Raw genomic sequence first — 13,579 nt, forward strand, 5'->3', positions numbered from 1 at the left:
TTTTAGTAGAGATGGGGTTTCACCGTGTTAGCCAGGATGGTCTTGATCTCCTGACCTCGTGATCCACCCGCCTCAGCCTCCCAAAGTGCTGGGATTATAGGCGTGAACCACCAAGTCCAGCCAGAATTTATTTAATCTTTAATTACTCTAAGAGTTAAATAATGAAAGAATATGACCCTTAGCACAAAGTGTATGAAATTAGCACCATGCCTTCTAAGACTGCATAAGTAAAATATTAAGAACAATTGTGATGCTATTGATTATTGCTTAATGATTTAGGAGTTAGGGTTTTGGGAGAAGTATTCTTCCAGCTTGAATACAATTATTCATCAGCTGCCTTTACTTTGTGCTGATTAGTTTTTCCCTCTGTGATGGGGTGTTAAGAGACAGAGGACATAGCTTTGCTTCATCAATTGCTAGTAAGGAGTGAACACATAGACTTTCATATCCTCAGAGGCTGCCATGCCAAGGTTCAGGTCAAGATGATGTAGACAATTAGAATTTGGTGAGAGGCAAAAGCTCTTGTCTAGGAGTCTGGAGACTTGGGCTTACATCCTTGAATACCATTGCTGAATCATGCTTACTTTTAACCACCCTTATGTGTTCTGAAAATTGGTGTCTGTTTCCTCCTCTGTAAAATGGGTAGAGTATGTTTACATGAGTAAATTTTTGGGGGTGTAGTGTGGAGAAGAACAGTTAGCTTATCCTATCTAGTTGGATTCATGAGAGGATCATTCCAGACAGAAATAAAATATGTGCACAGGTTAAAATATTCACTGTGACCGTATCTTCATCTCACCCCAGGGGAGTCTTGAGTCTTGTTCCTGTCTGTAGGAGTCAGTTGTTTTGATGGGCGCTTGGAATCTTCTCAATTCTCACCCCATTATTGTTCAGGTATGGACCCTCAAATGTAGACTAGGAAAGGTGACACATTATGCCGTTGTTGTCTACCAAAACCCTGGTTAAAATAATCTCATCTGTCTAGATTGTGAGTCACTGAGCAGGACTCTGAATGGGCCATAGCATGGCTCCTTTTTATGATGGGGAAGATGGCTGGGGAAGTCTGGAGGAGACCACAGGGCCAGTCAAGAGGCCTCCCCACTGCAAGGGAGAAAGGTGGGAGAAGGAAATCCAATGGAAGGTCACTAGTGGGTATTTGTTGTTTTCACTGGCTCATCAGCTATAGCACCTTGATTTTATTTTGGAGAACTACTCTTCTCTCTTTGTGAATGTTTTTTTTTAATATTCCCAGTTAAGTATCCCTTCAGATGAAAGGACAAAGTTATTATATAGCTGTCTTTCAGAAACTGGCTCCTGAGTGGAGCAACACAAGACCTAAAGTAGTTGCAGTCCATCCATCTCAATGGTGATGCCCTGAAGAGATTGTTCGGTAGCTCCTGCTACCTAGATACGCAGAGATGCCCTGATTCCCGGCCATCCTGATCCTGGGTCTGCAGCTTTTCTTGCTGTCTTCCAGTGAATTTACTTTTTGTCTCTTTTTCCCCTCTTTTCCTACCTTAACTAGATTTGGTGTTTGCTTGCAACCAAGAATTCTAACATAAATGCACTAAAAAAACCTTGTTTAATATCATGATTTAATCTTTCTCCCTCTGTAGCAGCAGAGAGAAATTTAAGATGCATTACTGAATGCCCTATCTGAAGGAACTTGTGTCTTTAATACTTCAGTTGGAACTTTGCAGGCCTGTCTCTGATCAAACTCTGCAAGGAATTAAGCGGCTTTTATGGCCTTCTTTAAAATGTGTCCTAGACAGCTTAGATTTTACTAGGGAAAAAAAGGGAATGGGTTGGTTGGTTTCTTTATTGCTTCCTTTGTCTCCGTGGTCCATTGTTTAACTTCATGCTGTAGTCTATATTCTCCAAGAGGAAGAAAAACATTTTATTTCCCCATTTCAAAAGTGATGCATGCCTATGATAGAAAATACCAAGAGACAAAACAATGAAAACAAAACCACCCATAATCACCAGATAATTACCTCTTAACATTTTCCTGTACTTACAGTCTTTAATATGTAATATATATAAAGTATATGATGTACATAAAGTAAACATATGTAATGTTTACAAATGGGATCGTATTGTTTTGTAAACTTAAAATTACTTAATATTTGCAATTTTTGCATGTCAAATTATTTTCAGTGTGATTTTTAATAGTTGTATAGCAGTCTTGCTGTATTATTTACTACTCACATTTAGTAAATCTAAAATTTTGCATTCTTTTTATGAGCACTTATAAAAATTGATTAGTTTTCTGTTCTGAAATTGGTGGAAATATTGCCCATTGCTATCCACAGCCCACACTGATGTCCAGCATATATTACTAATCTCTTTGCTGTAGAACGACCAGTGTTAAATGAAGTAGGTGTTTTTTTTTTTTTTTTTTTTTTTTTTTGGTGATTCAGGTTATAAGCTTTGCACAGAACTTGTCATGCTGGAAAAGTTACAGAAAAAGTGAAATGACCTTCAGTCCAGCAGGCCTTCTGCAACTTCTATCTTTGATAACAGTCTGCCCTAAGAGAGAGTTCATGTATAAGCCTTTTGTTATCAATACTCTTTAATCTCATACTTGTACCAAGCCCACAAAGGTATGCTAATGAGAGCTCTAACACTCCTGGACTTGACTGAAAATTTTTCTCAGTAGGTTTCAGAAAGTGCTGAGAGGTGTAAGCCCAGCAACGTCCAAGGGGAAAGGGGACAGGATTCTGGATGGCCATTTGCTTCACTGGGATGCAAAACCTCTTTTGAGTACTAGAATCAGGTAAGGACAGCTATGTTTTCTTGGGGAAGGAGGAAAGGAGGGCTCTTGAATTATCCTATTGTCTCAGAGATCTTGAAGAGACCCTAAAGCTTCAATTTATCTCATAGCTTTGGAACCCTCTTTTGCCAAATTGTTACCTTTTACTCTCTCCTTGAAAAACAGGGACCCCGTTATGTGAAGATGTGGCAAATGGCTTGCTATTGTGCCATGAGAGCCTCAATACTGAGTTTTCAGGATTATTACAGATTAAGTGTGAACCATTATAAAATCTAGAATCCTTTAAGATATAATTATTGGCTTAGCTCTACCAAGGAGTGTTTCATTCTAAAGGCAGGGAAGGCATCTGCTTTAACATTCAAATTCAGATTTTAATCACCAATGAGAAATAAATAGTGCTAACCCAAGTTTTAATTTCCTTAAAGGTGGTGGTCAAGTCAGCTAAAGTGGTTCAAAAAGAATGTTACTGTGTTGGCAACAATTCTGGCAGCTAGACAGAATGGTGAAACACATGAGGTAGATCATTCAAGTCCACGTAATAGGTGGAAACACTAATGTTAAATCAAGTGCCATTGTTGAGTGGTATAAAATGTCATCAGCTCACCAACGCAAAACTAGAAACAAAAAAGAAGTATTATTTTGTACCCTCTCTGTTTGATACACAGGCTTCTAACACATGACCACATTTACATACACAATCTGCCTGTCCATGCTCTGGGGTTGGGAGGTCCAGCTGTCAGTCATCTTGGCTAGTAGGAAGGCTTAGAGAACCAAAGCTCTGAGCAAAAACTAGAGATACTGGGTTTGAAGTCTGCTGGTGAAACAGCTGCTAATGAGTAGTAATTCTCTGTAGATCCTTAGAGTTCAGAGGCATGTCTTAGATGTGTTTCCTGACTCCTGGAAACTGACAATAGAAGCTGATCATAAGTCACAGATCTGACTTGTTTTGCTCCACATTTGAAGTTGTCCCTGCTGCTGGTGGTTAAGGGGATTATGGTGGTGATAAGTGGATGAGGAAAGCTTCCCAATAACCAGGAAATTTGGGAAGATGTTCCAGTCTCTTTGCCCACTCCCAGTTCAGCCTACCCTCTGAAGTGTCTGCTGTTAGACTGATCTTTCACCTCTAGCCCAGGAATTGCAAAATCAAATGCTTGCACAGACCAGGTAGTAACTTAGATAAATAAGGCCTGCTGGGTAGAGATTGGCAGGTTGAAGAATATATCCCCCATCTAAAGAGAACAACAGCACTGAGTTTTAGGAAACTCTTGGCACACGGGAATGCTGGCTCAGTGTCATCATATTTTATGAATTATTTTAGGAGATAATTTGAAATTTCAGGATTGTAAATGTAAACTCTTTATAAACTCTGAATGCTATTTTTTTATATCTTGTTACCTAAGTCAAATTGAATAAAAAATTGACTGTACTAAATACATCTACATTGTTGACATTTTTTAACTCTTGGGGGTAGCAGCATCTTAGCCACAAATCCCCTATTTTGGGGGCAAATCCTGGGATTCCAATACCATTTCACCTCTCAGGCTTCCTAAAGCACAGGTTAAGAAAATGGGCTCTGACGGTCCCACCTGTGATTCCAATCATCCTTTAACACTAGCCTCCTGTAAATTCCCTTAAAGGACAGGGAAGAGCACAGACTCTTTGCTACTTTGGAATCTATTAATAAATGCTACCAGTTTGAGCATTTATTGAACAAAAGAAGTACTGTTGCTTCATCTCATCTTATTTTTATAAGAAATTTATGAGATAGGTTTTATAAGAACTTTGAGATAAGATGATCATAATCATATTCCTATTCATAGATGGTGAAGCTGATGTTCAGTATTGGGGGAGGATTTCCCAAAGTCACCCAGTAAGTGGCAGAAATGAAATTTGACTGCTGGAGTCAGATTTCAAAACTAAATTTTTAACCACCATATTATATTTCTTTCTATTACATTATATGGGGTTTTAACTTGTATAGTTCCTCTGAGTAATGATTAATTCTCCCTCCCTTAAAACATCTTAAAGGAATCTGTAATGACATTTGATACTTTTGTAGAACATAGGAACATTTTAAATCCTCATCCTTTGATACAGGGTTTGCAAAGTGTTTGGGATCCTTCTGATCACTGAAGGGGGATGTTTTTTGTAATGCCTGCCTTCAGACCAGGGGTACTAATTCCCTTTTCCATGCCCATTTCTCACCAGATAGTAATTGAAAGTTAAAACATAGTGTAAAGGCCAAAGTTACGGGTTTCACCTCCAGGTGAACAAGATAATTCTACTAAGTCCATGACCACAGAGTACTGTCCTAACCCCAGCCAGCCTTCTCCCAAATACAAGAAGTATGCGTGCATCAGTCATCCTTGTTAACAGAGGCACTCTCAGCCCAGACCCATGTACAGATCCATAAACAGCATCATCGCCATAAATGAAAGCAGTGTGATATGGCTGAGGAATGCAAATAGATTTTAGCTCAGTTGAGCTCAGTGGCCAATGCTAAATCATGAATGGTTGCTGCCAGGAGGAGTGTTGTCTTGAGAAAGATTTGGAAACCACATTCGAGCTTTTCAAAAAGAATGCTGTAATTGATTGGTCTTGTCTGCCATGGGCTTGGTCTATGGAATGAGTGGTAAGTGCTCTGTACTTGTCGTCCTTGGTATAGTCTATTAATATGAAAGAGCTAAGATATCTTAACCTCGGTTGGCTTAAAGCATTTGCATTTTAATTTGTGATTTCTTCCTCTTCAGTATTTCTTCTTCCATCTCTGCTGTACCTGAGAAGAAATGGCCAAATGCACCTTCTCTAACTTGGAGACATTCCTGATTTTCCTCCTTGTAATGATGAGTGCCATCACAGTGGCCCTTCTCAGCCTCTTGTTTATCACCAGTGGGAGCATTGAAAACCACAAAGGCAAGTGTCATGGGCTCTCTTAGATGCAATTTTTAGGCCAATATGAAACTTCTTGATTACTGTGGACACCAAAGAGAAAAACAGTGTCTGCTGATAGTTCTACGTGTACTTAAGCAGCCTGGAATAGCCGTCTCCCTTTGCATTAATTGCCCATTCTGCATTGATAGCAGTTTTTATCAAGTTTACCTTTGTCCCCAATAGCCAGCTGACAGGCATTCTGACATGTACTTGTTTGCCATTAGTTTTTCCATTGATCTAAGCACAGCTCAAGATTTGTCAAGGTCTAGTAATGGCAGCTTTTACCATGAGCTTCTAATCTTTCAATTTGCCTCCTTGTAGACATCATTTTCTCCTGGGGGCAAAAGGAGAATGAAAGACTCACTGAATGAATGTCAATTAGTCTGTGAAGAGCTTTAGAGAAAGGGGTCTCAAATGTAAATCCTTACAAGGGCTAATCAAGTTTTGCAGATGAGGTGGAGTGTGGAGGTGGATCAAGGAGGAGACAGGTGTAATTCTTGTGAAGAAGGCCTACAGCCTCTCCCAGGTGGCAGCTGTTTGTTGTAGAGAGAACACATGATCTCAGATCTCCTGAGTTTTCCAGAGAACCTGGAAACTGGAATTTTTAGATATCTCATGATTTTTTAAAATGTTGGAAACAAAGTTTTTGAGAACAACATAGGCTATATTTACACAAAGATTGGCAGTGGGTCTTGGTGGAGCCTCTGTTCCAGTCAGTGTTAGGTTACATAACTGTTAAATGAGTAGAGAAGACTGGTAAAGATTGAAGCTCTGACCAAAGTAAAGACAGGGCTGGCCTTAGGCCAAATGGAGAAGATGATATTTTCTACCTCAGTTTTCCCTTTTGTAGCCTGTCTCTTTTCCTGCACATTCTCTACCATGTCCCAGGGCTTTGAATTCCTGGCAAACACAGAGGATCAGAGATCCTCTGATCCAGCAGTAGGCACAGCAGGGTCATAGACTGATAGAAGTGAAAGGATCATTAAGAATTATTCAGTTTTGGCTGGGCCCGGTGGCTCACGCCTATAATCCCAGCACTTTGGGGGGCCAAGGTAGGCAGATCACCTGAGGTCAAGAGTTTGAGACCAGACTGGCCAATGTGGCAAAACCCTGTCTCTGCTAAAAATTAAAAAAAAAAATAGCTGTTTGTGGTGGTGCACGCCTGTAATCCCAGCTACTCGGGAGGCTGAGGCAAGGCAGGAGAATCGCTTGAACCCAGGGGTCAGAGGTTGCAGTGAGCTGAGATCACGCCACTGCACTCCAGTCTGGGTGACAGAGTGAGACTCCATTTAAAAAAAAAAAAAGAAAAATAATTATTCAGTTTTAGCTCTTAAAATTAGGAAATCAGGAGGCTGAGACTCAGGGAGGTTATTATTAATTATAGCAACTATTCTTATGGCAGTAGTTACTGTTTATTAAATGGTTTCTATGTTGAGCACTATAGTGAGGATTCTAGAATATTTTCTCATCTAATTCTCACAAAAATCCTATAAGGGTGGATTCTAATCCTACTGTTTACATTAGTTTCATTTTACGCTTGGGGAAACGGAGACCCTGAGATTGTAAATAACTTACCCTTGGCTATGTGTTAGGTTTGGCTTTAGTTGGCATGACATTCTTATGCTGGTAGCAGTGAAGCAATAGCGAAGGTGCCTGCTCCACTCCTTGCAATATTTGATGTCTTCAAGAAAATCTCGGCTTGGGAATGAGAAGACATGGATTCTAACTCCACCTAGAATTTGGTCGAAAGAGCATCATATCCTGAGTTTGAGGATCTGGATTGCATACCAGATTCATCACATGCTCTCCATTAACTATTGGTTAAGTCACTTTTCTGACTTTCAGTTTTCTCATCTGCAAAACTGAGGAGATTATGTTAGGTGATCTCTAAGTTTTTTGAGCTCTGAATTTCCAGGATTTCAGAAAGAATCAGCTATAAATCTCTTGCCTAAGTACTTTCTGACTACAAATGCCTTGTGACACTGATATTTGATGCCTTGGCAACTCCTGACTATTGTCTGAGGAAGGGAAATAAACAAAATGACGAATATATAACATGTCTAAATAGGTAAAGAAAATCAAAGCTACATAGTAGCCATTGTTCTAAGTTTATAATATTAGTGAACATAGTTATTGTTCAAAACAGCCCCAGGAAGCAGGATATTATTATAATCTCCATTTTATAGCTGAGAACATTGGGGTGAAATAGGCTAAGCGATTTGATCACTTAGTAAGTGGTAGATTCAGGTTTCAAACCCAGGCAGTTTGTTTCTGCATCTGTCTTCTCACAAAAATCCTATATGTCATTCTGCTTCCCTTGATATTTGTATGTGTGTGTATAATAAATATATATGCATACATTAATATAGAATATATGTGTATAAATACATACACATATAGATATGAATATATAAATACTAGAATAATTAAGATGAAATTATATCAACATGTATACAGTGATCTAGGTTGCATTAAAAATAAGTCTTCAGAAGGTCAAAGAGGATCAGAGCCAAGGTAGAGCCAGTGGAGTGGCATCCTGCAGGTGAGGAGTTGAGTCGGATCTAGGTGTGATGGAAATGGACTAACTCTGAAGCAGGTGGTGGAGTTTGGTAGATGGAGAGGAAAGGAGTGAGGAGTCTGGATAGAAAAAATGGAAGAAACCAATCCCCAGATATTGGATTTAGTAAATCTGGCACCTGTTTAGTTTAGCTGGAAAAGAAGAGCGGGGTGTTGAGTGAAGGCAGTGAGTTTGACAAGGAATGGCTCGTGATGAGGAGTTGAAGGATATTTGACAGAGGCCTTGATTGTTAGTCTGAAACATCTCTCATCCTGTTTAGGATTATGATTTTTAAACAGGTTCTTGAGCTGTTTCTGTCTATATATTTTTATGTATAAGAAAATATATAAAGAGTTTTCCTTATGAACCTGAGCCTATATATTGTGTTCTAATTGATGTTGACAAATAAGAGGGCTGAAATGTTGTTTCTCAAATCTCTTATTCTGTTTTAGATTTAGGAGGCCATTTTTTTTCAACCACCCAAAGCCCTTCAGCCACCCAGGGCTCCACAGCCGCCCAGCGCTCCACAGCCACCCAGCATTCCACAGCCACCCAGCATTCCACAGCCACCCAGCATTCCACAGCCACCCAGAGCTCCACAGCCACCCAGAGCTCCACAGCCACTCAAACTTCTCCTGTGACTTTAACCCCAGAGTCTCCTCTATTTCAGAACTTCAGTGGCTACCATATTGGTGTTGGACGAGCTGACTGCACAGGACAAGTAGCAGATATCAATTTGGCAAGTAGACAATGGGCTCCTTAAGGAGACTGTGAAACAAGTAATTTTATTATTTTACAACCTGCATTCATTTCTGATTATTACAACATCATCATTATCTTCTTCTAGCTTTTTAATTGACCTTGCTGCTGTCTAGCACTATGAGTTTCATACTAGAAGGAAGAGGAAAACTTTTATTCAATCACAACTCCCCTGTAAAATCCATTGGCGTTTTTTTTCACGAGCAGAAGTGGCAGAGATGGCAAACTCAAATACTACAGGGGGTGAGCAGGTACCTTAAATGACATCACCAGGCCAGTGTAACATAAGAAATGTCTAGTGAATGCTCAGTTTGGGGGTGGGAGGTAGTAGGCAATGGTGGGAACTTTGAGGAAAAAAAAAGCACAAATAAAGTATATGGATCTAGCTGATTGTTGCCGTGTAAGAAATGGGGGCTCAGGGCTGCCCTATTTTGCAGTTTTTTAAAGGAAGCCCCCAAATCCCCAGATTAAAGAGTTGAAGATTCAAATCTCTTACTTAAAAAATAAAGGCAACTCTAGCTAAAACTGGAAACCTAGGTTGGACTAATACTGTGAAAGCAAATAAGACTTCTACGTGTCAGGTGTGGCCCTATTGACTGCTAGTCTTGGCTATGTGATGGAAATACCCATTTATGTCAGTGCTTCCCTAGGAAACCAGAGCATGAAGTTGTCTGATGGGATTCACTCCCTCCCTCCAAGTAACCTTTACTTTCCAGGTATGATTCTTGACTGTGTGTTCTGAAAAGTGATCCTGGAATGTGAACCCTAAATAAACACTCCCAGGAGGGGTAATGCAAACAGCAGAGGGGGCATTCTAAAGACCTGGGTGTAGTTTTATGGGTAAATTTTATGACATGGTGAGAGAAGTGGCTTGGGATAGGTGTATGTGATCTGATTTGGTTTAAGGAGTTGTAGAGTCCTGATAAGTCAGGAGTCCCAGGGTTGGGGAGAACAATTGTTCTGAGAGATGGCTAATCACGGACAACCTGCTGCCCCAACATCTTGTTCCCAAATACCTCACTCTGCATGTAGCCCCAGCAGCACAACGTCGTTCTGCATATGTCCCGCTCCAGCGTGACCCTATACAATTTACCTCCAGCCCCTGCTTCTTTGCAGACAGCCCCTTCTCTGCTGTGCTGCGTGTTGAGCCCTTGCAACATATTTTCATACTTTGCCTAATAAATCTGCCTTTCTTTACCTATGATTGTCTTGGTAAATTTCTTTACCACCCCATGTCATGGGCAGTAAAGGAATTTACCAGCCTGTTGCACCCGCGACAGGAATGATACTATGGTAAAAGCCAGGGTGAGGTACCCTCTGTGAAGAATACTTAATTATAAATATACCACTTTCTTCAGAAAACAAAATCATACACTAAACAACAAACATGAGAAAGCCTTCAATCTTTAAAATGTTCCTGGGCAATGTGGGATGGAGGTAGAGGAAATATTTTTTCCTGTAGTACCTTAGAAGGCAGGAGAAAAAGAGCCATTGCCAAAACCAGAAAGGCCAGAAAGATCTCCCGTGTTAGTGTTAGTAACAGAATTTCCAAAGCCTCACCAGCTCCCTCCTGCCCATAAGCCAGGGAACAGCTTCTGCCAACCTGATCGATTCTTTGCCTTTGCATTTTTCTACACAGAGGATTCAAGCCTCTTTTATGATATTTTTTGGCTTTCTTTGTTCCTTTTTCTTTTTAATTTTTGAAAACATATATCCTCTCACTCAGAGCCACCATGTCATGTGGATGTTTTTCTTTGTTTTTCTGCAGTCGTCTATATTGTATGTTTGTGCCTGGTTTCTAGTAGCAGGGGAATGAGACAGAGCAGCTCTGATTGTCTCTTCCTCTTTAGATGGGCTATGGCAAATCCAGCCAGAATGCACAGGGCATCCTCACCAGGCTATACAGTCGTGCCTTCATCATGGCAGAACCTGATGGGTCCAATCGAACAGTGTTTGTCAGCATCGACATAGGCATGGTATCCCAAAGGCTCAGGCTGGAGGTAAGTGATTTGAGAGGAGAAATGAATGAAGAAATGATATGGTTTAAGGAAAAGTGAGTGAACGTGACAGGAAATAATTCCTCTTGGTTTCTCATTCAGTGAAATTCTACTACCTTCAATATTACACGCTTTTGACAATATAGCAGAAAATCTTACAAGGAGAATGATCTTCACTATTTCAGTCTAAGTTATCTTGGTCAAAATTTGCTTTTACTTCTGCTGATGACTCATCATCATTTGCTAATGTTTTTGTTGAAAGCTTATAATGTGCCAGGTGACTTTTATATATATATTCCCTTATTTAATCCTCCTTGTTAGAAGTTGGGAGAGCACCAATTAATCACTAAGCACTTCCTCAAGTTCTCAGACAATTGAGAATACATGTGAGGAATTGGATGCGAATTAAAACACAACATTGAAATGAGGTTGACCATGAATTGGTAGTTATAGAAGCTGGGTAATAGGCACATAGGGGTTCATTATAGCATTCTGATTATTTTTGTACAAATTTGAAATTGTCACATTCATACAAAAGGAGGAGGAGGAGACGGAGAGAGAGAGAGAGAGAGAGAGAGAGAGAGAGAGATAGAAAGCGAGCAAGCAACCAACCAAGCCAGTGAACGATAAACTTCCAGTTCTAACTTTCTAAGGCAATTTCTAAGCCCTGACCCAGCACTATTTTCTGCATGGAATCAGGTCACTAAGAGAGAATGTGTTCTGTTAATGTCTGCTAACATTCATGAATGTGAGAAAGAAGAGCGGCTGGAGCATTGACCAGAACAATGATCATAAATGTCCATCATGCAATGTCAGGTTCTACTAGTCTAACCTATTAAACACTTTTCTCCTCCTGCTGTGTGAAGGGGCCAGTGAGAGGGATAATGAGATGGCCTAAAAGCATCACTTTAACATTGCTCCCTCTTGGGGAGGAGAGTGGAAGCCTCCCCCATCACATGTGGGAAGCATCCCCACATGAGGAAAAAGGGATTAAGTGTTTTCCCCACTTCTGCACTTACCACAAAACAGTGAGGTGGCTTTGTTGGTATTTCCATTTTCTGGATAAGAAAACTGAGTCTTAGAGAAGGTAGGTAACTTTCCAAATTTCACACAGTTAGCAAATGGTAGAGCTGGATTCTGAACACAGGTATGGTTAATCCCAGAGTCCACATTCTTTTTTTTATTTTTTATTATACTTTAAGTTCTGGGGTACATGTGCAGAACGTGGAGTTTTGTTACATAGGTATACATGTGCCATGGTGGTTTGCTGGACCCATCAACCCGTCATCTACATTAGGTGTTTCTCCTAATGCTATCCCTCCCCTAGTCCCCCACCCACCGACAGGCCCCAGTGTGTGATGTTCTCCCTGTGTCCATGTGTTCTCATTGTTCAACTCCCACTTAAGAGTGAGAACATGTGGTGTTTGATTTTCTGTTCTTGTGTTAGTTTGCTGAGAATGATGGTTTCCAGCTTTATCCATGTCCCTGCGAAGGACATGAACTCACCCTTTTTTAAGGCTGTATAGTATTCCATGGTGTATATGTGCCACATTTTCTTTATCTAGTCTATCATGGATGGACATTTGGGTTGGATCCAAGTCTTTGCTATTGTGAATAGTGCCACAATAAACATATGTGTGAAAGTGTCTTTATAGCAGATACATTCTTAAAAGTGACATTATTCTATACTCTTAGAAGGAAAAATGCATTGACCACTTGCTTTTTGTAAGGTACTTTGCTAGTGTCACTTCAGGGGACACACAACTAAATATGTCACAATTCATCTCCCTTATGAGGTCATTTTCTAGGTGGTGGATAGAAGGAAGGACTATGAAATATAGAGATACACAGAAATATACACTTAGCTATAATTAACCGAAGGAAGGTACAGTGGGATAGTGATTGTCTATTACTGGGTAGGAAATTACCCCAAACTATAGTGGCTTAAAACAACAAACATTTATGATTTCACATGATCTATGGGTCAGGAATTCTGTCTTGGTTAGGTGGCTCTGGTTTAGGTTCTATGGCAATCAAGGTGATGGCAAAGGTTGAGTCATCTGAAAGCTTGACCCAGGCTTGAAGGTCCACTTCCAAGATGGTTTGTTCATGTGGCTGTTGGCCAAAGGCCTCAGTTCCTCACTCTTCCTATCCTTACAACACAGCAGCTAGATTCCCTCGGAGTGAGTGACCCAAGAGAATGAGCAAGGAGGAAGCTACAGTGCATTGTATGACCCAGGTTTAGAAGTTATACACCGTTACTTTCACCCTGTTCTATTCATCAAGCAAGTCACTAAGTCCAGCTCACACTCAGTGGTGAAAAAGTAAGCTTTACTTCTTGAAGGGCAAAATATCTGAGACTTTGTGGACATATGGTCTTTTAAGATCACCAATAGGGATTCAGGAATGCAAATTAGGAAAACACTTTCATGGTGGAAATGACACTTGAGTGAGCAGAATTTTAAATGGTTAGGATGGGAAGGCAGAGAAATCTGATGGAAGAAACGGAATGAACACAGAGAGGCACAAAGGAGGGATGTAGACTCTTTCATGAGGGAACAG

At 40.3% G+C, this 13,579-nt stretch overlaps 1 protein-coding gene across 1 annotated transcript in view; it reads left to right on the top strand.

Moving 5' to 3' along the window:
* The first annotated feature begins 2,638 nt into the window (after positions 1 to 2,638).
* The window catches only part of LOC101146782 (putative inactive neutral ceramidase B), a 68,911-nt gene continuing 57,970 nt past the window's right edge, over positions 2,639 to 13,579 (top strand). Inside the window, exons 1-4 of the mRNA XM_019034400.4 lie at positions 2,639 to 2,776; positions 5,524 to 5,686; positions 8,714 to 9,000; positions 10,871 to 11,020. Of these exons, the coding sequence (XP_018889945.4) occupies positions 5,560 to 5,686; positions 8,714 to 9,000; positions 10,871 to 11,020 (564 nt within the window). The 5' untranslated portion in view covers positions 2,639 to 2,776; positions 5,524 to 5,559. The remainder of the gene's footprint in view (positions 2,777 to 5,523; positions 5,687 to 8,713; positions 9,001 to 10,870; positions 11,021 to 13,579) is intronic.

The sequence above is a fragment of the Gorilla gorilla genome, chromosome 8 (assembly GCF_029281585.2).
Source record: "Gorilla gorilla gorilla isolate KB3781 chromosome 8, NHGRI_mGorGor1-v2.1_pri, whole genome shotgun sequence".
Taxonomy (NCBI): Eukaryota; Metazoa; Chordata; class Mammalia; order Primates; family Hominidae; genus Gorilla; species Gorilla gorilla.